This window comes from Podarcis melisellensis (assembly GCF_964234715.1).
Source record: "Podarcis melisellensis genome assembly, chromosome: 6".
NCBI lineage: Eukaryota > Metazoa > Chordata > Lepidosauria > Squamata > Lacertidae > Podarcis > Podarcis melisellensis.
Window position 1 is genome coordinate 57654919 of NC_138538.1, and position 23610 is coordinate 57678528.

General features: G+C 42.2%; 1 protein-coding gene across 1 annotated transcript in view; it reads right to left on the minus strand.

Moving 5' to 3' along the window:
• PLPP3 (phospholipid phosphatase 3) overlaps positions 1-16636 on the minus strand; it is a 64040-nt gene extending 47404 nt beyond the window's left edge. The window contains exon 1 of the mRNA XM_081915877.1: positions 15949-16636. Coding sequence (XP_081772003.1) covers positions 15949-16087 — 139 coding nt within the window. The 5' untranslated portion in view covers positions 16088-16636. The remainder of the gene's footprint in view (positions 1-15948) is intronic.
• Positions 16637-23610: the final 6974 nt, after the last annotated feature.

Below are 23610 nucleotides of genomic sequence, written 5' to 3' on the forward strand. Positions count from 1 at the left end.
GTCCCAGTGACACAAGTGGAAGATCAAAATCAGGAAGAAGCATTCACAGGTGATAGCTGGAGTCTGCTATGATGGTTTTGTAAACAAAAGCAGCACTAACATCATTTTTACTAATGGTTAAATGTAAACAATTGTCCAAGCTAAGCTAGGGCACATTAAAGTGGGTTTATAAACAGATCCTTCTAAGTCCAAGCAGGCGAGCGTTGCCACGCTAATCTCCTAATCCTTCCACTCTGCTATCAAAACTATTGGGGGAGGGATGTGAGCTATGCACCCCAGTGGATGTGCTGAATCAGTTCATCGGAACCACACTCTCCAAGCATTTCCTACTCCCCACTGAAACTAATTTATCAGCTGATGCAAAGCCTATTGATGTCCCATACCAGTTCTCACTGCAAAGAATTGTGCTTTTGAATCTCCCTGCTCTAATAATTACAGAGAATCAGGAACAACCGCAGCCAAGGGGAAAAATCCAAGTCACATCCAACAGTTTTAATCGCTCTTGGTATCCACACCATACTGCCAATTTCGCAGTGGTGAAGACTCACTGGTTTGTGACCAACTGCAGAGGCCCTTATCCAGGATCCAAATAAACAGGAATTATGTGGTTCATTTAAACAAGAGGTAAGATTCAAAATAGCAACATGTGGCAGGCAGTGATAATTATCAGGATTGCAGGGAGGGTGCGATTTAAGTCTTGGCGCCAAGGGGACAGTGTCTCCTAATGCAAATAGTACCTCCAGATGAAAGATTTTCTATGGGGAAGCAGCATGAAATGAAAGGGTTAAAAATCCCTTTCCCCACTGGCTGCTATCCTGATAACTATTAGCTCTCCCCCAGCTATTATCTGCATTAAAAAACAACAACAACCATGTGGGTTAAATGCAAAGCCTGATTTAATGCCTAATTTGGCCCTCAGACTGATCACCTTTAAAGGCTAATCATGCACATGCCAGGGAATTAGTTGAAGACGATGCTTGCTGGTGTGTAGTCTGCTCTGTGATGCCAGAAAAAGAAAAGGCTGGGTTTTGGAATACATTGCCTAGGACAGACATAGCCAAATCTTCAGAAAGCTTCTTTGTAACCTTAAAACGTGTGAGGATATTTCTCTCTCCCCTTAAATGGGCTCCCTCCAAAATTCTATTTGACTTTTCCATGGGTTTGTGTTTGTGAAAGATTCATGCCAAATGAGTAAAAAAAAAAAAACCCAAAAGGACGTCACAAAACTTATCCTTTTAAGGGAAAGGAGGGTGAGAGCAAGTATTCTTTCTCAGAAGCTGGCTCACACGCTACTCTAACCCTTAATGGCATTTCAACAAAGGCCTTGAAATACACAGAACCAAGCGCTCCTTCACACACAAGACTTTTGTCCTCAATAGGTACCAGCTCTGTGTAGGAAGGAAGAACTGCACACAAGGTTTTACACAGTAATGTGTACCTGTGACAAAATAGACATGTAGCAATGTGCATTCTTCACAGATGGTGTACAAGTTTTTGTTCCGTATTGTGACAATTGTAAGTGCAGGAGGAAAACAGCATTTTATCTTATTGATGTCTAATTTGGCCCTCAATCCTTGGTTCTAGTTTTTCATGAGACAGTCATTAATGTGAATATTTACCTGGCCTCTGGGGGCCCTTCCTCTACTTGACTGAAGAAGCATAAACATCATAATGAGACAAAATTGGACTTGTAAACTTCACAAGATTTATTTAATTGAGCACTGGCTTTTCCAAAATCTGAAAAGTGTTGTCTCATAGATGGTAGAGCGAAACCTTCAATAAGATCAATGCTAACAAGACAGTCTTTAGGGATCCTAGAGTGAAACCAGGGCTTCCATGTCTTTCAGATTAGTTGTCACTTTAGCCTCCCACCATCAGCAATAGTGCCTATAGGGGTAGTCAATATTGTGCCCTTCAGACTTTGTTGGACAATAACTCCCATTAGCCCCAGCCAGCATAGCCCATGGTCAGGAATTATGGGGGCTGTCATCCAAAACATATGGGGGGCACCATGTTGCTTATGCCCACTTTCATTAACTACAAGGAATGCATTAGTTGGTCTATCTTAATCAAACGCCAGGTGGTACAAAGTGTGCCAGGAACAGAAGTGACAGTTATTATGATACACCCAAATCATTCTGTCAGGAAATCCATGTCAAAAGGCAAAATAAGGGAACAAACCAGTGTCACCATCCAATCTTACTAAGGGCAGATGGACTCTACATAGAACCATGAGCAAGATTCAAAGAACAAGGTCCACCAGCAGGACCAAGCTAAACCTCTGTCCTACCTTACCATTCTTCTCAGACCATCATAGACTTCAGTAAAAGAGGAACAGAAAACAAACCCACAACAAAGAAGAAAGTTCAGGCACTAAAAGGATTCAGCTCACCAAGTTGTCAGAGTGGTTTGTGCCTCAGTTACCTTTGGTGACTTGTGGCTTGTGGTTTGTCTGTCTTGTTAAAATAGGAAGTACTTGAGGTAGCAGACTCTATGCCACCTCCAAACTTCCCATTCTCCTTCTCTCTTACTTGTTTTTTGATAAGCAGCTTCCCAAGATGCGATGAGTCTGTCTTCTTTTCCCTACCGCTCAGTGCGCGTGCATTGATCAAATTAGTGCCAATCAGAATGTAAGGAGAGGGAAAAGCAATTTCCCTCTTTCTTTGAACCAGGGCAAAAAATGAGTGTGGCTGCAGTCTTGGTGCATTTCCTGAGTTTAGCAGCGTTTTAACCCAAATCTTCTGTGGGCCAAATTGGACATGACTATCGTTCATGTGTCCACCTATTCAAATGGAAAGTAGGGGATAGAGCTGGCAAAAGGGGCCATTAACCTTTCGCCTCTTATGCCTTACCTCCTGATAGCTGATTGCTCCAGCCAGGTTTCCACCATTCCTGGCCCCAATACCAGAAGTGGGCTACAAATGGGCAGAAATGACTGAAGTAGTGAACTGGATGGATGTAAGGTATGGCAGGGTTAGAACTTTTCTAGATGCTTAATTGCCACTAACTAACTAACTAACTAACTAACCAACCAACCAACCAACTACTACCTGCCATCTTCTGCTAGAGTCTTCATATGTCTTTCCAATAATTGGGGGTGTGAGATTATGCGGGAGAAGGATTTCCACACAGGCCTCAGTGGACTTCAAGTAAAACTGGCGAATACTTGGCTTGGATCCACAGATATTTTTTTCAATGGAACAAAGTCCACTGATGATTGATGTGAGACTACTCCCAAGTGATTTAGTGAGTCGCATCAATTATCTGTAATCAATTAAAATTCTTTCTCCCCCCCACTTTTATGAGGGGGGAGACTTTCGGGCAACGAAGCATTTATCCTCTGAGGATCTATGAGGCTGCCTGAGCGAGAAATACTGTTAACTGCATTCAAATGACCAGTTTACCAAAACCTTCTGGGAGTATGGTATTCTTTTCTCAATGCTTTCCTCAAAACCATGGCGACAGACTCTCTTTTGCTAAGGAGATCTTAGCTTGAAGTTCTTGGCCGGTTGCCATGGATACCGGGCTTATACAATGCCTGCACTGAAAAGCAACAGTGGGAAAGACAGCGAGCTCGGGCTTCTGTGCAAATTACGGACAGCAGGGACTGACCTCTGCTAACAACTTTTGCGGCTGGGGTGGGGGGTTGGGGTTGGAGAATGCCTCCCCTCCCCAGGACTGAAACCAATTTCAAAGAGTTGGAGCACACACATACTTCACGTTCTGTCCGTTTTTCAGCCCTTTTTGAATTAAATGCTTAACCAAATTCATTAAAAGGAGGGGGAATCTGCCTCCATTAGGTCTGGAAACAGAATTAATTTGCATGCTTTGGACACTATTTTAGCACAGGCAGAATCAGACCCTTGGGCAACTCAATGGTTTTCTTAAAAAAAGAAAAAGAAAAAAGGTTTTCAACATGATTGCACTAAGGACCAGTTTAGAAGAACAACATTTTGGGATTTAAACATGGGATACAGTTTTGCCACTCACTTGTTGTATAGTGCAGTGGGTAGCTAAAAGGTGTGTGTGTGCAGCAATCTGTCAAAATACTAGTATATTACAAGGCAAAGAGTTCCTAAAGCCACTGTCCACAAAACCTCAAGTTGGTGATCAACAGAAGCACAGCAGTCTAGGCAGCTGATTGCACCAAATAACACAAAATTAGCTTCTGAAGAACCACTGTTTTCTCTTGAAGTTCCAACTGACAGGTGTCTGTATTATTTATTTATTTTAGAGAGGAAACTTGGAAAGGAATGGAAGGTGATCTCTCTGAACCACCACTAATACAGGATCCTCTCTAGACAAGTTTCTCAGACTCTGTGACCTTGACTGCCTTCTACTTTCTGCCCTCCTCACGCAATCCAGGGCCACCCTGTTCCACAGCAAAGCATGCAGAGATCCTTGAAGGCAGACAAAACAACTGAGCCCATTCTCCGTGCTATCAGAGGAAAGTTAGAAATGTACCAATAAGCTCAGTTGTTGGTTTTGGGGGTGGTTTTTAAAATTTATTCTGGTACTCCCTGCAATATAGGGACGTCATAACACTTTGCACCCTTCCATTCCTGGTGTCAGACTGTAATACAAGAGAACGTAGATAAGCATAAATGTGCTTGAAACTTTGAAAAATGTTACTAAAGGCTGGAACTACACTCCCTTTTCTCTAAAGAGAGAGGCATGGGAGGGGATAGTACACACTGTTTTGTCTAGCACTAGGTCTGCTGTTTTGTCCAGTAATTAGGGCAAGGACCACAAGTTGCCCAGGTGTGAACTAGATGCTAAGCAATGCAGCAATGGTTAGCTGCATCAGTGATGGTTAGCTGCATCAGTGACACAAGATTGCTGTGACAATTATTTTCTTTCACCTGCAGTGCCCTTTCTAGCAATTCCAATGCAGCTGGGGATAGGTTATGTGGGGGGCGAGTTGTGTTTGTGTATGAGAGAGTGGGGTTACATGTCTCTTAAGTGTGTGACAGAGGCAGGGAGGGTGTGTATCTGTGTATGAGGCATACAAAGACATGTGTGTTTGAGAGAGTGAGTGAGAGAGAGAGGGGGGGATGTGGTGGAGAGGGGTACTGCTAGGCAGTGCCCACTGGCATGTAGTTTCCAACTGACTGCCCACTGCTGCAAGTGTCCCTCAGAATCAAAACAATTGCCCACCTCCTACCATTTTAGCTTACCTATCCCTTTTACGCACCTGCTAACTTAACATGGCAGGCTAGTTCATTAAAAACAAGCATCAGGTCAAATGCACCAGGGTGAGAATAGACTTCATTTGTGAGGTCCCTGAATTCACCAGTCCAGGGTCTCTGTCATTTCCCTGCCTATCTGTGCCCTCCTCAACATTCCATCACCCATTTAGTTTCCCAGGATTCATCAGGACTACAGCTGACAAAGTCTTCAAAATATAGGACCTTCCATACAACATTGTAAAGGGTGAGTTACCCTACTCCTTTCCTTCCTGCTTCTACTGCTCACTCTGCAATGATATCCAAACAGTCGCCTCTTTCCAGTCTCATCAAAATTGTTATTCCTTGCAGGCTGCGCCATGCTGCTGCTTAAAACTCGGCCAAAAGGTACGTAAAAGACTCATCTGATCTTTGGTGTCTGGAATGAATGTAATGAAAAGAAAGGGAGAGGTTTGCATCATCTATTAATGTCAGCCACAGGTTTCTGACGTTTAACCAATAGGTTCTGATTCCATCATTTTAGAAGCACTCTGTTACTTCACCAACACTCCTTTTAACACAATGCAACTTTTAACGCAATGATAACACAATCATGCACTGATTCACTTGTCAGATGTTGCTAAACCTTGTCAGCAGCACATTGCCTGTAGGCACTGATAATGCAGAGGAGAGCTAATTCGAATTGTCCCAAGATAATTTATTGAGGAAGTCCTCTTGCTAAGCAAACACTCTGTGATGAAATCATATACAATATACACACACAGCTCATTATTTTGCAAGTTGAATCAATTAACTTCCCCAGCAAAATCAAGAACAAGTAAAGTAAGAATTTTCAGGCTGAGTCATATATCAATGGTCCATAAAACGTATTGACAAAAGATCAGACAAGATGCCTAAGGCAGGTTCACAATCAGAACATAATAATAGTGATATACATTCCTAATAGTTACACTCCAGCCCAAGGTATGAGCTAAAGGAGTCAACCTGCCAATCTGGTGCAGTCCATTCATTTTGGACTACAATTTCCATCAGCTCTAGCTCTGAAAAAAAAAATCTCAAAATGGAGACTGAGTTTGGCTTTGGGGGTTAGCTTCCACTGACAGGCCTAATACCCAGTCAAACAAGTATCTTTAAAAAAAGCTTATTGGATAACATAAGAAGTAGAGTTTTATGGGGCTCAAGACTGAGAAAGTGATTGATTCATTTGATCTACTCCAGTTTGATTTTCTTTTTAATTACAAGTTGTCACTAGAGGGGGCTTTTTTCTCCCTTAACTATGGGCATAAAAACTGTCAGCCAAATCCATCTAAAGGTTGCTTAACTCTCTGTTTTATCACTTGCCTACTTTTTCAAAGCAATCACAACTTCTGGCAATTTCACATGCTTCTCCTGCTGATTAGAGTCCTTAGACTTGTAACTAGTTGAATCATCCACCAATCAAGTGAAAGCTATACCTTCTGAATTTCTTTTGACAGCTGTCAAAACAAAAGCCTCATGCACAGAAGCCTGATTAAGGGGCTTAGTTTCCCACCAGCAAAAGAGCCTACACATTGTGGGAATGTATAAACTCTGGTATGCTGAAAGTTGCAAGATATGCAAGGGATTAAAAAACAGAATGAAATGAAAGCATGTTTGAAATACGGCACAATGCGGTGGCTCTGCAATGTAGGCCTTCAGGTGCTGATCCCATTTCACCAGATCAATTTTGACAACAGTGAAATTGCAGGACCCTTCCTCAAAAGTTCATGTAAGTACATAAGATTATTTCATGGTATCGCCTTCAAATATGCAAACATAAACTACCCTGGGTGTTAAAGCATTCTCCCCAGTGTTTCAGTGATCCATTCTCCTTCCAGCAAAAAAGGAAAATCTGGATGACTGGGGAGTTGTCATCATTCCCATATAAGATCTTACTGCATCAGAGCTTCTAAAACAAGAAGGACTTTATTTTCTCCTAGTGGCAACCATATTGGCACACCATTCAGGGTTCAAAGGTGGCAATGCAATATGTGTAGAGAATTAAGCTGGTTGACAGAAGTATAAAGTCTGTTTCATGAGCACTCAAACACACCTGTCTTTTAACACCTTCTTCCAACCTGTAAAAATGGAAATGTTGATAATGGATTGCCCACTGGGATGTTATCAGAACCTATTATAAGGTGTGGTTTCAAATCAAGCATGCAAATATCCTGTCACCTTGGAAACACAGTGCCAATAGGAACCTGCCTTAAAACAATTCAGACCATTGATCCAACTGGGAAATTAGTATTGTTTGCTAGGATTGGCAATGCTCGCCAGCATTTCAGGATTGGTTTCCCAGGCTTACCTAGAGGGTAAGTCCTTTCCCTTACATCTTGAGTGAATATTGGGAGCATGGGCTATTTATATCCTGTGGTTCCATTATATCTGGTACACAGAAGCGTGAAAAGGCACTGGAAAAATGGCAATGGCAGGAAAAAAGGGAAACTGGGAAACATTGCCAGGGGCTGCACAACTCCTCCTTACTGTTTTGAGACTGTTTCCTGTCCTTCACAAGCCTTACTTCTCAGAAATAACCAATATCTATATTAAAAAGCTTGTTTTATTATGATACAGAACAAGCATTTGCTGATGTAAATGGAACCAGCAATCAATGCTGAATCAAACATACCAAATCTGTCATAATCTTAGACTGAGGCTGCCAGTGCTTCTCCAGGTTGATCACAGCTTGAATAACTGACAGTAGGGAAGTACAGCTGCAGGCAACACCAATCCAAAAACGCTATAACAACATCAGTAACAAGTGGGGAGTCCATTCTATTCCATGGAGCATAGAGAAGGGGCCCTTCTAGCTGAGGCTGATGGGAATTAGAGTCCAACCTCTGGAGGGCCATAGGCTCCCCAGCCTTGGAGTAACCAAAGGGCTGTCTCAATAGAAGAACATTTCTTATGCCTTAGGGTGAGATGCAGTTAATGATGAAACATAGAAAGGGGCTAAGCAGAACTAACATTTCATATGCTCCAGTACCAACTATGAGCAATGGATTTATTATGTAATAGAAAACAAGCTAGATTAGTGTATTATTGATTTCATGAGATCTTATATACTTCAGGTTGCAGACTATTCTTTCTCTTTTGGCTATTAAATCAATTCAGGAATCCAAAACTCTTAAAGGAGACCCGTTATTTCTCAACATCCCCCATATAGCATTTGTCCTCTGTTCCAGGCCCCAACACTTTAGGATGACATTTACTTTGGAAGTTATTCTTACAAACCACTAAGTCCAGCAGAGCTCACACAAGCAGAAGAGATAGCAAGCACATTATCAGCTCGTTATCCCCCCAGTTGCTTTTGTTGAGTAATTGGCTGGTATAATAAAATAAAGCTCAGTAGCTGAATCTGGATGGCAACTGTGACATGGATATACAAAGCTGCCAGTCCAAATACTGCCCTTCTAAGAGGAGCAAACATTGAAAGTGTTTCAGCAAGCCTCAGACAAAATCAAGCAAGATGCTTTATATTACAAAGAGTTGTAAAAAGCCTGGAGAATATCTAATGCCACCATTAATACCTCAAGTTATTCAGGATATAAATAAAAGCAAAACCATGGAAAAAATAAAGTTTAATCTAATCAACCATCTCTGACGTAACTTCTCACAAGGTTGTAAACAGTCCTAAACCAAATGGGCAAACATTTCTATGATGAGGTCTATTTGAAGAGTAATCCTGGTAGGAAACAAGGTCTTCAGAAACAAAAGATATTCAACCAATTCATCAATAGAAAGTAAATAAATACCTTGCCTGGAGATTTATTAATGACTTTAATTATTCTTAATCAATATCTAACTTTTCCACCATTCAGCTAAACAGTTTTCTTAATGATTAGGAGTAGAACATGAGAAGAAACATTAATTCACACTAGGAGTAGTTTGTAAGTACCAGTTGTAGCCATTTATTTCTGACATCCAATCATAAGAAATTTAAGACTCAGTTTTTCCTGCTATTAGTTGGCTCCAGGTAGTCTATGCAAAACAATAGTCCAACACAGGATTTATTTTTATAATCATTATTTTTTCATTTTTTCTTCTGCATCTGTGAATAATAAAATGGAACATTCAGGTGCTTTTGTGAGACATAGAAAATGAATTATTACTAAGATGGCAAGGAGAAGAAGACGTATACAAACCAGACCCATCATTCCAAATTTGTAAGTATAATTGTGCAATTCACACATGTTTGCTCAGGATTGACTCCCAGGTAAAATATCTGTAGGATTCTAAGTACATGTGTAGAAGATTTCACTGTAAATTCCTTATATTCAACCAGCCTAGCATCTCTATACCTGGTTTCTATCTGAAAGCTAAATATGTTCTAGCTAAGTAATAAAAGAGAACTAATTTGAATATGCAAAGTCTTTTACCATCTTTACGTAATTTTCACTCACAACGTTATTGTTCCTGTTTTAGATATTGGAGGCTGAGGAACACCAACTTGCCACTCAGTATTATGACTCAGGTGGAACTTTCAATAATCCATTAACTCTGAACAAAAGTTATTTAACATAACACTAGATCTTCTCCAACAAGCTCTGGTTTTCCTTAACTAAAAAGCACTTGTTGCTTCAAACAGCCATGTGAAAAGCGAAGTGTCAAGTTAGGATTAGATCAGAATCAAGTGCTTTTGCAATCCTGCAGGAATATCTCCAATATGTAACCTGCACTGAGGAGAAAATGCACTTCTAACAATACATCATCTGAAAAGCTCCCAAGAACCTTTGTTCTTGACATGCAGCTGATAGCACAATCCTACCCATGTTTATCTAGAAATAAATCCAAAAACCTTCAAGGGGACTTACTCCATGTAAGTGTCCATGGGATTAAAGTCTGAAGCACAGAATAATTTTGCCACACAGCAGGTATTTAAGAAGCTCATTCATTCCCATCACTGATAGTACACTATGTAATTGTAGTTACAGATAGGTAGCCGTGTTGGTCTGCCATAGTCAAAACAAAAAAAAATTCCTTCCAGTAGCACCTTAAAAACCAACTAAGTCAGTTCTTGGTATGAGCTTTTGTGTGCATGCATCTGAAGAAGTGTGCATGCACACGAAAGCTCATACCAAGAACTGACTTAGTTGGTCTTTAAGGTGCTACTGGAAGGAATTGTAGTGCACTTGCTACACATATCTGGATGACTGAATGAGTTGAGTCTTCTTCAAGTGTTCAAAAGGAATGGAGAGCTCAAACTAGGGAGAGGAATAGCAGTGTGCACGCTGGCCCAACTCCCAATGTCTCCAGGTGCGCTAGGGGCACCCAGTCCATCCATCCTCCTGCGCTGAGTGCAGAGGTCTGAAGGGAGCTTCTACATGCTTGGCTAAATGCTCTTAGAAACATTCCTAAAAGCAAAGTAGCATACATTCTGCACATCCTGGGATTGTCGATGTGTGAAAGTGCTGGCAGTCTCCCAATGCAAGAACAGCACGTGCATCTCTCCGAAGATATGCAGTTGCCTGCGTTAGGTGCTAATGGCATAGTTAAACGTAGGGCAGGTGGTAAATTCCCTTGTTCTTCTCACATGTGCACATGTATCACTACCACTCTGAAGATGTTGTTTGATATGTACAGGCCTACAGTCACTGTTATAGCACGGTGAACAAGTGAAGTGAGGGGGGACGGGGACCACAAGGCACTGGCTACAGAGCTGTGAATATCTGCAAGCAGGTTCTCACACCTGGTCCCCACACCATATTGATGGCAGCTGGGATAACTCATTTGGCACAGCAGTGTTTCCCAAACTTGGGTCTCTAGCTGTTTTTGGACTACAGTTCCCATCATGCCTGACCACGGGTCTTGCTAGTTAGGGATGATGTAGTCCAACAATAGCTGGAGACCCAAGTTTGGAAACACCACGGTAGAGCAACAGATTCTTCATCTCAAGGTTGTGGGTTTGAGCCCCATATATTGGGCAAAAGATTGCTGCATTGCAGGAGGTTGGAGCAGAAGACCCTTGTGGTCCCTTCCGACTCTGCAATTCTATGATTTGTGCACTCCTGGAAAGCTGACAAGGCTATCCCTAGGCAAGGATAAATAGAGTTAAGTCATGCAGTCTGATCCCTTGCATGCTCTCTTTGCACCTCAAAAAAGGAGCTGGAAAAGATGCAGAAAGGGGTAACCAAGGGGGTTGAAGGCTACAACTTTTGGGGCTTTTAATTTGGAGAAAAGATGAGGCAGGGAGATAAAGGGGTACTTTTTCGTGTAGCACCTTAATTGAACTAAGGAATTCACTACCACAGCATGTAGCGATGGCCACCAAAATTTGGAAAGATCTAAAAGCAAATTAGACAATTTCATGCATGATAAGCCTTTTAATTCCAGTATAAGAGGCAAAATACCAGTTCCTCAAGGGTTTCCCACGGGCATCTGGTTGGCCACTGTGGGAACAGAATTCTGGAATAGATATGCCATTGGTCTGCTTTTGTAGGACTCCTCTTATGTTCTTAGGATAAAGGATCCTATGTTTCTACTAATCACTTTTATGCTGTACATATCAAATAGTTCATTTCCTCCAGACACTAGAGGATGAAACTTTTTCCACAGGTCCATATTCATGTGGGATTATAAAGCAAAAAGCTATTATTCTCTCTCTCTCTGCCTAATATATTTGTGCCTGATAATAGAGAACAGATGAACAATAAACTGCAAAAAATTAAACCAAACTGACAGTATGAAGAAAAATGTGCTCCAAGCAGAAACAATCAGTGTTAAAAGGCTGTGGTATCTGGATAATTAAAGTCACATGCTGTTGTGTTCTTCTTTTTTTTCTTGGAAATCCATTTATTTTGTAACATCAGTGTAACTGAAAGATTCTTCAGCTTGTAAACCATTCATAGAAAAAGTTGTTTGCAGTCCTGTAGCTTTCTTCCAATACCGGACCCTGCTAGATGTTCATACAATGTTACAACTAAATATTCACAGCTGGGTAGCTACTTGGGAGTACAGGGGCAGAATGACAAGATATGGTGCATTGGTTTAACAACTGAGGCAAGTGCCTCATTGGAAGCACAGGAGAAGACACAACTCCCTTTAATTTTCACAGTGTTAAAACTCACAGCCTGATCCTATTTGGGTAAGTAAATAAGTAAAGCTCCCAGAATTCATTACTTCCAAGCAAGTGTGCATAAAATTTCACTTTGTGAAATTCGTAGTAAGCTTAATGTGTTTCCAGAGGGGTGGCTGCCTTCAAAAACCATAGTCTTGTGGTATCTTGTTTTTATCTTTCTCTTGTTTTCCAGAAGATCTCAACTCTTTTTAAGAAATTGATTATAGCATAAGCTTTCATGACAATATAGGATTACTGAAGCACTAAAAATATTCAATAGTAGATACATGGAGAGCTCTAGTAGTCAAGAGATTTGTTATTGTTGTTAGCTCTCACCTTGTTAAATTGATCTTTGTGAGTTTTACCTACCTAGCATTTTCTCAGTGAACTTCAGACATCCAAGTAAGTATTGCCTATAAATGCTTGTATCACGTAAACTAATTAGCCGCTAAGGTGCCACTCCATAGTCATCTCATTGTAATATACCTGTACAAAGATGCACCATCCATGTCCATATTTCATTGAGTAGAGTGGCCCAAGACAAAGATCTGTTATATCTTTCAGAGTTGTCCCTGGACTATAAATGATGTAATCCAGCTATCAAACTCAGCTTACTGTTTCTTACGCACTTTTTCCTATAACTGTGATTCGCCCCCTCTGCTGTTACCACAATACTGTTTCCTCTTTTTTAATGCTTCAAAAATTAATAAGCATTGTTGTTTACAATGCATAGCTGGTATAGCACACAAATGTTAGGTTACTCTCCCAATAACTAATGCTCAGGATTGGAACTCAAGTCCTTGACTCAATGTACCATCATGAACTTCCTTGGTGAATTACACGCCATCCACTACACCACAGTGCCCCCTAGACTCTGTTTACAGATATATCCCTTTTCTTTTTTGCACTTTGCCCTATAAACAGGTCATTATGATGACAGAGGAGAAATTTTTTTTGTGTTAAAAAATGTTCATTGAGCACAATCCCTCTTCATATTGCGTCTTTTAAAGTTAATGACAAAACACCAACTAACGTGAACTGAAATAGTATGACCGTGAACCCATCAAGAAGATTTCCACATTCAAAAACTCTTAGAATTTCTTAAGTGATACAGAGTGGTTATTGATTGGTTCACCAAACACAATGGATTTCTACTCAAGAGAAATGAGCAGCAGACACAAAGTTATTTTAAAGATGCTGGTTCACTAAATGTTCATCATACGATACATAAGAGAAGAATGAGAGAAGATTCTCTTTCCCCAAAACAAAGCCTTACACCTATGCAGCATCTCAAGTGCCGCGGAACATGCCAATATTCCACTTACACTGAAGTTCTTCTATAGTAGAGCTATTCAGCTCTTGGGATTTAATTGCTCTTAACACGCACTGTTATTATATACACATCAAATTGTGCAGATTGGACAGCAGTCAGCATTATTACAGATCCCAACAAAGCCAGATGCTACTAGTGTAAACTACAGTGTCTCATTCCATTCTGTACCAGCTGGGATTCCCTGCCACAGCCTCTTAATGCCAATGGCTATGTTGCTTCTCACGTTGCATTTTTAAGGGTACCTAAACATTTGAAGCAGGAGGAAAACTTTGAAAACATGTAAAGTCACTCATTAGGAAACCTTTGTCTTGAATGCGAAATGGCGCTGATCTGGATTCAGTCAGGTGAACAGACATACTTATTTTGTTCTTTCTCTAAACATCACAACCCCTCAAGCATAATAAATCACTGGAGCCAGGACACTCAGAGAACTTCAAAAGGGAATAATCCTTTCAGTGTCTCCAAGCTTACTTAGAGTAAGAAGTTTGAGACATGCATTTTTACTTTTCCCTATGGCGATCTATTTAAAGGGGCAATTCAGCACTGTATCTTCACTATCAAGAGAAAACGGGCGCCATATGACAACAGCACTGTTTGTTTTGTAAAGTTCTTTGGAGCACTGACAGTCTGAAGAAAGGAACAATCTTTTCAGCGAGAGAGCATCTTTCTGCCCTGGATGGTTTGCAGTGTTCCTAAAGCAGACAGATATTTGTCAGGAACAGATATCCAGACATCCTTTGCACTACAATTCCCATCAGCCTCAGCCAGCGCAGCCTGTGGAAATGCTGTCCCAAACATCTGAAGGGCACCAGGTTGGCTGATCCACCTGAGTGTCTCAGCCCAAGCTTCTGCACACTTGCCACCTTTTTGGAATACTCTATGCCTCCGATCAAGAATGGTGGTATGAAAGCCACCATAAGCTAGCTAAGACACCATAGCTACATGCTAGGATTGTCACCTTTTAACATTTCCTCAGGCAGGGTTTCTGTGCCATTAACAGCTGAATGGTAGACAGAAATGTCAAAGGTGAAGCCTTTCTAGGCATGGAGAGCTAGCGCTGCTGGCTTTCCTGTTGGGTAAAAGAAGCAAGAGCCCTAACAGAGAAGAAAAGTTTGTTCTTTCTTTGTTTCCTATACCCTTTCAGACAACTACAGGAACCCTCGTTTGAAGGAGCGCCCCCGTTTTAATCAAGACACACTTCCCTGGAACTCCACAAGGTAGAATTCAAAGCAGATCAAGTACTGCAGGACATGCTTTCCACTCTTAACACTGACAGGTCACAGATGTGTGTTCCTCTGTGTGTGTGTACCAAACAGCACAGCAAAACTTCACCCCTCCTCTCTTTTCTGCAAGCCACATTTTTACCCCTTCCCTGGGAAAACTGGGGACCTTTCAGCCACAAACTGGTGTGAGAGCAAAATCAGCTTCAGGACAACTGCTGCTAACTGGATCTTTTCTTGAGATCATTGCAGTTCCTTTCTCCTTTTTCTTTTGAAAGGCACACAAAACACTCCCTCGCTCCCTTTCCCACTACAGAAAATCCTTTGGAGGGCACCTTTGAAGCCTATTCTTTAACCAGGAGCAGCCAAGTGAAAAGCATGACTTGTTTCTCTGGCTGCTCCTCAGGGGCCGGCTGGGATGGGAGATGCTTTGTTTACATATGAGGCTCAGCTCATTTGCTGGGACATCCATTTTATTTGGACAGGCACCAGGGCTGCTCTGGGTTTCCATACGTTTCTGTGGTTTTGCTGGGTGCTTTCCTAGAGTAAAATGAAGCCCTTTAAAAAAAAAAAAAACTTCTTGGCATCAACAATGCCCGGCTGCCCTAGCTAGTGCATTTTGTACACACAGTACGGCATATATTGCTACTTAAGAGCTCTTTTGCAACGCAGTAGAGCGCTTTGCTTTGTTTCTGCTTGCTTTTTCCTCCCACATTTTTATCCTTTGGCATCATAACCCATCATGAAAGCAGAAAAGGTCAGGGGGGGGGAAGCTTGCAGGATGCAAGATGGGGAGAGGAGAGGAATCTATTCCGAAGAACTGTCTTCTTGCAAAGCAGAGAGCGGCTCCAGAAGATTTGTTATGTCCCAGTCACAAAGTTTTGTGGTGTTTGGGTTTCTTTAAGAGAAAAAAAGCAAGAAAGGAGAGAGCAAAAGTGAGCAACCAAAAGAGTAAAGACGAAGAGTGGAAAAAAGAATAGGAGACTGGTTAGTTTTAGCAGAGAGACTGCTGGAAGGAGGGGGAAAAGTAGTTGTGGCACCCTCTGGAACGGCTTCTTATAAAATCCGAAGAAAGTGAATTAAGATGGGGGAGAAGGGGGGAGAGAGAGTCGCTCAAGTTTTAAGTCTCACCCATGAAGAGGCAGAAGAGGTCGAGGCAAATGAGCAAAGCTTTCTTGCTGGGGCTTTTGCTGGGGTTGTTATTCAAGGCAGGGCTGCCGCCGTTCTTGCTCTCGGGAGCCATCGCCTTGTCGTACTTGTAGTTCTGCATGGCAGGCGGGGGAATCGCCTTTCCCAGCTGCGTCTCCTTCTCGCCGCTCGGGGGTCGCGCTGGGCCGGGAGCAGCCGGGGAATCCGGGCGCCGAGGCTGGGGCTGATCGCTGCCTGCTCACGTCGGAAGAGCGAGCAGGAGGAAGAAAGGGGTTTTGCAGGCGGCTGCAGACTTTTGTCCTTGTGGCTGCCTCGGCCAGGGCCCTTCGGCGTCCGCAGGGAAGTTTTTCCTCCTCTTCTCAAGCAGCAGAAAGCGCGCGAGTAGCAGCTCCCTCCTCGGCTGCGAAGACCATGCAAAAAGAGCACAACACGGAGGGAAGCGAAAGTTTTTAAAAAGTTGGGAAAGTTTGGCGCAGCGTGATCGGGAATCCAACCAATCCCGGCTGGCGGCAGGAGCGGAGCTTGCAACTCGGCCAGTCCCTTGCCAATGAATGGGGAGAGAGGCGCAAGCAACTTGCACACCCGGCCGCGTCGAAAGTCAGTCTCCGGCTGAGCTTGTGTGATCCGACGGGGTTACTTCTGCACTTTTAATTCCTCTGATCCTTTTCCACTCCTCTCTCTTTCCCCTCTTTTTTTAAAGGTTGCTACGGGCTATCCAAGCACAACCCCCTTCCTGAAACTGACATATACATATGATAATTAACCCCACATCCCCCCCATGAAAAGAAAATCCTCCATACCCCTAGCGCCCCTTGCGTTCAAAACAAGCCTGCTGAGCTCAGTGAGGACGCAAATCTTGCTAAGGTTGGGTTTCTCTCTGACGATGCCCTCTCTTCCTGTCTCTCCCCCCCGCCCTCGCCCTCCCCACTCCCAGTCTTTGCTTGGAAGCAAAGCTGGAAAAGTTTGCTTTGAAAACTTCCGCTGCCTTTTGGTATATCCTGGACGGAGCGTGGGATTTAATTCTTAGTGGGCTCCTGCAGATAACACTCTTCGAAGCCTTCAGAGTGAAACAGAGTTTGCGAAAATATCGGGTTTGGTAGGACTCAGCCCTGTTTTTCATAGAGCTCATCCCCGGGACATATATGAGCCTCTGAGCATGTGCAGAATTCCGTTCCCTGACCACTACAGCCAATCTGCAGGCACACACAACACACACACACACACACACACATATATCTGGGATTTTAAGGTGAATGAATTTCTCTTGAGTGGAGAAGACTTTTAGACCAACTCACTAACCCTGTCTTTAGAAATTGACCTCTAAGCATAGCATAGCTGCCAATTTGTGAAGATATGCCGGTTATGGTCTATTCCAAAATCATGGGGTTAGCTGCACAAAATTCATGTGATTCATGACTCATAATTTTCAGATACAGTATGCAGTTAGTTTTTGCCCCCTTGCTTAGGAGAATACTCTTTGTCTATGGCATTGTAAACTCTTGCATGGGTTATAGTTCCCTTATCCATCCCTCTTTTTATTTTCCACCTAAGAGTTTATCTTGCTAAATGAAGAGGGCCAGGACATGGGCATAGCCAGGATTTTTGTTAGGGGGGCAGGCTTTTGGTAGGGGCGGCAGAACCTCAGATTTGTATTGATTTTGATTGACTTGGGGGGCAACTGGAAGAAGTGGCTGTTCAGTATGGTTTAGCAATAAGGATGAAGCCACTTGGGAAATTGATCCTCAACACTTTCCCTGCCTGCCTTTCTGACACTCCAGATTCCTATCCCTCCAATGGCACCCTGCGGCAAGTGATCAAAATATGGGTAAACATGCAGTATTAGTCAGTGATAGTGCACAGGAACCTCATTTGTGCAACTCCTTGTCCCAAGAAATTAGATTATTGTTCTCTTTGTTTTTGTCCCACCAGCAACTGAACACTTGCCCTGGGCATAGAAACATAAAGTTAAATCCATCCAGGGCAGAAATGGTCCTGGGTCTTTTGCACCGCCACGTATCTCTTGCCCCTTCCCCTCTTTTCAAACCATGTTTTTCTTTACTAACAGAGTGGCTACGTGCTCTGTAAAGTACAGTCCTGATGAGACCCCAGCCATTTGTTGTCTTAATTTGTCTGGAGATAAATTGTGTCATGGGCCCGAGCACGAAGTCTATTAAGCAATGCCCCTGCGTACAAGTGAGGTCACATTTACAAGTAGCAACTGTCTTCAGATTAAGTCATTCTGTGGCATGAGTCACAGAACGAAGTTCTTGTGAGTAGCTTTGGGAAATTCAACAGATAAAGCACACACTGCCACAAAATCGCCCCCTAAAACACTCTTCCCAATTTCATTCTCCTGAATGCTTTCTTGTTCCTTTAAAATCTGGCCATCAGAAGTCCAGCTGCTGTGTACTTCTGAGATATTTTACCTTCCCTCCCCCTACACTTCTCAAACCATGGGTGTAGCCAGGTATTTTTGTTAGGGCCAGACTTTTGTTGGGGGAGGGAGAACATCAGATTTGTATTATTTGGGGGACAGCTGCCCCTCTGCCCCCCCTTGGCCATGCCCATGTCTCAAACTATTTGTACTCATCTCTGGTTTCTTCTCCCCATCTCCTTTAATACCTAACTTTTCTCAGCCTACATGAGCAGCAGTGAAGAATTTGTGAATTTATTTATTTATTCATATTTCTAAACAGCTTAATATTTTTAAAAAATTTTTAAATGGTATACAAAACCCTCAGTAAAACAGTATAATGAAAACACAGATACAGGCATAAAAACAGTAGAACAATATTATATCTTTTATTTTTTAATAAACAGTTTGAGAGAGAGAAGGAGAGCCACAATAACCTCTTAAAGTATCTGTAGCTGGCCTGCCACCATCCTTCTGAGCACCTTATCCCCAAAAGGGAGCGTTTGTGGATGAACGGTAGTTGTTAAGTACTCAGGGTCCACACAGAGGTTTTATTTGTAGGAGTGGCCACATCACTATTTCTTTAAAGGTGCCAAGTGCCAACCAATCCCTTGAGCTTTCAAACTAAGCCTTGGTCTGTGATAATCCTGCCTAGCAATAGCAAGGTTCCAAACAACACCAGAAATGGCTGCATGGCCACAGCAGAGTAAGAGTCTCATACGGCTACCACTGTTACATGACTCCTGGGTAAAAATCTTATACTAAGTGTTCCCCTTTGACCTAAAGTAGAGGCCCGTTTCTTAAAACATGCAGGACAAACTGGGAAATGTTTTCAGAAAAACCACCTCAGCAAAGTCGATGGAAGAAGAACACACAGCACCTGTCAACGTGCCAGAGTCTCTCATCAAACATTTAACTTGATCAAAATCTTTTGTATCCCTAATTCAGCACAGACCGCCCTCAAGCCTTCCTCTCCTACAATGCCAAATTTCAAGTCAATTGGCTGAGCCTTTTTCGAACTCTAAGCCATAGAACATACTGCCCCAGCCCCCATTTATCATTATAATGGTGAAATGTGATTCAGAAGACTCGCCCAGGGCTGGCCCAAAACAGTCTGGCATCACCCTCCCCACCAGGAAAGTCGGGGTGAGTGAAGATCTACATCAGAAACAAGGGTGGGGGAATAAAGATTTACCTCAGAATCTTCTACCCCTGTGGTTCTCCAGCAACCTGAGGTGGTCTCCTCACCTTGCCTCATGGGTGGGTCGGCCTTGACTCACCCTTAACAAGAGGACCACAACTGGGATACCTTGTAAATACCTTGTAAATGCTGCATGAATGATTGATTATTATAACAGTGGGGTTATTAACAGGAACACTTCCCTAATGCTGTGATAGCTTGAGACTGTTAATATGTGATTTATTTATTTATCTTTTGTCCTGGAACAGCTTTTATCAGTTATTGGGAAATTACAGAGATTATTTTTGATTTTTTTTTTTTTAAATCCCCTTATCATTATATTCACTCTGCTTCCGTGTAACTAACCACTTATGTGTTGGCTTTGAATTTTTAAGGAATACAACTGTTTTCATCATTGGTACAGGAATGGGGGATTTTCCCATCACAAGCCTAAATAAATAGTGTGGGTTTTTCCATGAACCAACCTTTTTTGCATGAGCCAACCTTATAAGTGCCAAGGCGTGCACAGACCAACCTTCGTTGAGTTGGGGCCTTTTAGATACTGAAGGACAGCAACTCCCTTTGCTTCTGACCATTGGCTATGCTGGCTGGGCAGTGCTGGATTAAACTCTGTGGAGGGCAGTGCTGGATTAAACCCTATAGAGACCCCTAGGCAGTCAAAATCCTAGAGGGGCCCTTGTGTGCATGCTCTAGTGGGATAACATTGAACTAAGAAAACTTGATTGTAATTTTCTTTCATGATCAAATCAATATTATTTCAACCCGTTGTTGCAGGTCCCCTAAAAGGCATGGGGCCCATAGGCCAGTGCCTCCTCTGGTAATCCGGCACTGGAGCTGGGGCTGATGGGAGTTGGGCTTCAAGGTAGCTGGAGAGTGCTATCAAGTTGGGGAAGACAGGTACTGACTGCCATGTTGTTGTTGTTGTTGCTGCTGTTGTCATCGTCATAAATGACCATGTTTCTAAATTGCTAAAACTTGGAATTTCAGAATTCAGCACAAATTAGAAAGGTAAGTCCAAGTAACCAGGGAAATCAGAACATCCTGCGCTAGCCAGACAGATATAGTGGTACCTCGGGTTAAGTACTTAATTTGTTCCGGAGGTCCGTTCTTAACCTGAAACTGTTCTAAACCTGAAGCACCACTTTAGCTAATGGGGCCTCCCGCTGCTGCCACGCTGCCGGAGCACAATTTCTGTTCTCATCCTGAAGCAAAGTTCTTAACCCGAGGTAATATTTCTGGGTTAGCAGAGTCTGTAACCTGAAGCGTATGTAACCCGATGTACCACTTTACAGTAGTTATGGAAGCTCCAGGATGAGGTATGTCAGATGGTTTGCATAATGTAGTATGTGTTGGTGCAATCATTAATATTGACACTGATCTGTATGTACACAAATTCACACACAGGTTTTGTGTGCCTGTGGAGAGATCTGTCTTCATTCAAAAAGATCAGCCGCTTTCATTGAAATGAATGGGAAAGGCTTCTGTATCATGAAAATACTGGATCAGGCCACTCCTTTTCATGCATACTTGAAGAAAATGGATGTGGCTAACTTTGGGATTCAAACTGTAGTCTGTAGGTAGAGGAAAGGCTTTAGAGATCCACTTTGCTAGATAATCCAGTTGGCGCTGCCCCTTGAGGAATTGGGGGTATGGGATAATAGAGTTGGAAGAGGTCATGAGAGTCATCTAGTCCAACCCCCTGCATTGAAGGAATCTTTTGCCCTATGTGGGTCTCAGACTTATGAGCCTGAGATGAAGAGGCTCATGCTGAACCGGCAGAGCTATCTATGGTGATTCATATTTGACTTCCAGATGTTCCAGCTTCTGCCAATTCTGGTACTTAAAGCCGTGATAGGTTACACTCAATTGCCTTTTTATTACATTTTGTTTAAAAACTCTTATTATGATCATAACAATGGGAAAAGAAGTGGTTTACCTGTCCTGAAAAGGAAAAAACCAAAGCTGACAAAGGAAGTTGTGATGCTTGCATTTGCAAAAACTCTTTGGGAATTCAATGTCCAGTTCAAATGAGAAATTTTAAAATGCACAAAGTCAAAAAGTATAATTATGTCTTTAGAGAACAGAATAGAATCCTGCAGTGATTTTATGCACCCTTGTGTCAACACACAGGAAAAGCCCCCCCCCATACAAACGAGAGTTCCTCATACACAAAGGGTTCTATACTATCTTGTATTTAAGCATCATTAATGTGAAAGTGAGTTGGGCAAGAGTTCTAGGGAAACACCAGTGATTGACCCTCTTTCCTCCCTGCAGAAAAAAACCCCCTCTTTATGTCAGGAAATATTTGTAAAGAATTATGGGTGATATTCAATATTAGTCACACTCATATCCTACATTAGTCATAGTCACAGAAAACCCATGGATTTCATTGAGTCTGCTATGGGTATGACTAATATTAAATATCACCCTAATGTCTTCTTAGGCTCTATATAGCCCTTCTCTTGTGCCAAAGTGCATATGCTCACCCACCCTGTTTTACATAATTCTCTATCACAGCGATGACTGACATATGTCTGCCACTGTAAAACAGCTGTCTGGTGCCAACTCATAACCCTCCTCCCTTTCTATCTAGTAAAATGCAACAAATCCCATGTAGCTCTCTGTCATCCATTCATTGTATATATTTTGCTGCCAAAATCTAACAATGCGTGTTTGCTAAATAAGAATATGAAGGGGTGGAGAGCCCAATGGAATGTCAATAGAGTGGTTCTGCAGATCCATTTCTCCTTCACTCATTTCTGGTATGGAGTACTATTTCTTACTTTAAAAAATAAAATAAAATTTTACTATCAAGGAAATAAGAGATTGTTGGGAAAGAAGGGACTTGAACCTAAGGAAGCAGCTGCTGCCACAAATGATTGGAAACCGTTGCGCAAGACACTCTTCCATATAATATGTCTTTCTGTACCATAGCATGTTCATACATGAAAATCTTGTTCTCCGATCCACATGGAAGGCTCTGAATTTCTGCTTGGCTTGCATTCCCTTTGAAGTTAATGCAAGTTTCACCCTTGTCAGCAAAGCCAAGGTCCACCATGTTTAGTCTGAAAGAACGGGGCGGACATCCTCTACCTAAGAGTCAATCCTGCATCACACTGAATGTTAGGTGAGTGACAGTCCACAACTGATTCTCAATCGAAGGTTAGGGCTCCCTGTGAGTTGAGGCTTCCATTTGTATTTGTCCTGGATTCTTATTGAAACAATGCCCTGCCCTCCCTTTCTACAGAAATCAACAACAGAAAAATGCAGGGCTCTGATCACAAACAAATACCTACTTTCTTGGGAGTCTACTCTGAATAAGTCAAACGCTGGGTTCAATCCTTAGTTCTTAATGCCTATTTGAAGATATTCTGGGATGCAGCCTGCTATAGAATTATAGAATCAAGGTGATGAATCATTTATATCATTTATGAATCATTTCTTCTGCGGCATCTCAAAGCGATTTGCAATACAATAAAAATATCTAATGCAATTAGACAAAAACAACAGAATTACATATAAAACAATTAGCTGAAAGAGGAAAGCCTTCAACAGGTGTCATAAAGGGAAAAGAGATGTGGTGTGGTGGCCCATGGGATCATATTACACAATTGTGGGACCACAGACAGAAAAACAAAACTCTAAGCCCACGCCTAACGTCTGTCACTAGTGGGCATCTCAACAGGGCTTCCAAACAGTCTTCAAGTTACAGCCTGGCGTATATGAAAGTATGTTGTCCTTTAACGAACCTGGTTGCAACGATTTAGGGATTAGAAAGCCATCACTACCAGCACATTAAATTAGGACCAGAAGGACACGGGCAACCTGCTGCCATTGCTGATTAAAATCTGCTTTGGGGGGAACCCAGAAGAGATTTAGGACCCACGGGAGAGGATTTTCCATTGTATAAGAAGGAATGCTTGTGCTGTTGGCACAGTTTGCTTAAACCCAAAATGTTTAATCCAGTTGCTGTTTTCATTGGGATGTACGTCCTCTGCTGTGGCTACTGGCCCAGTAAGTGGGCAGTTGA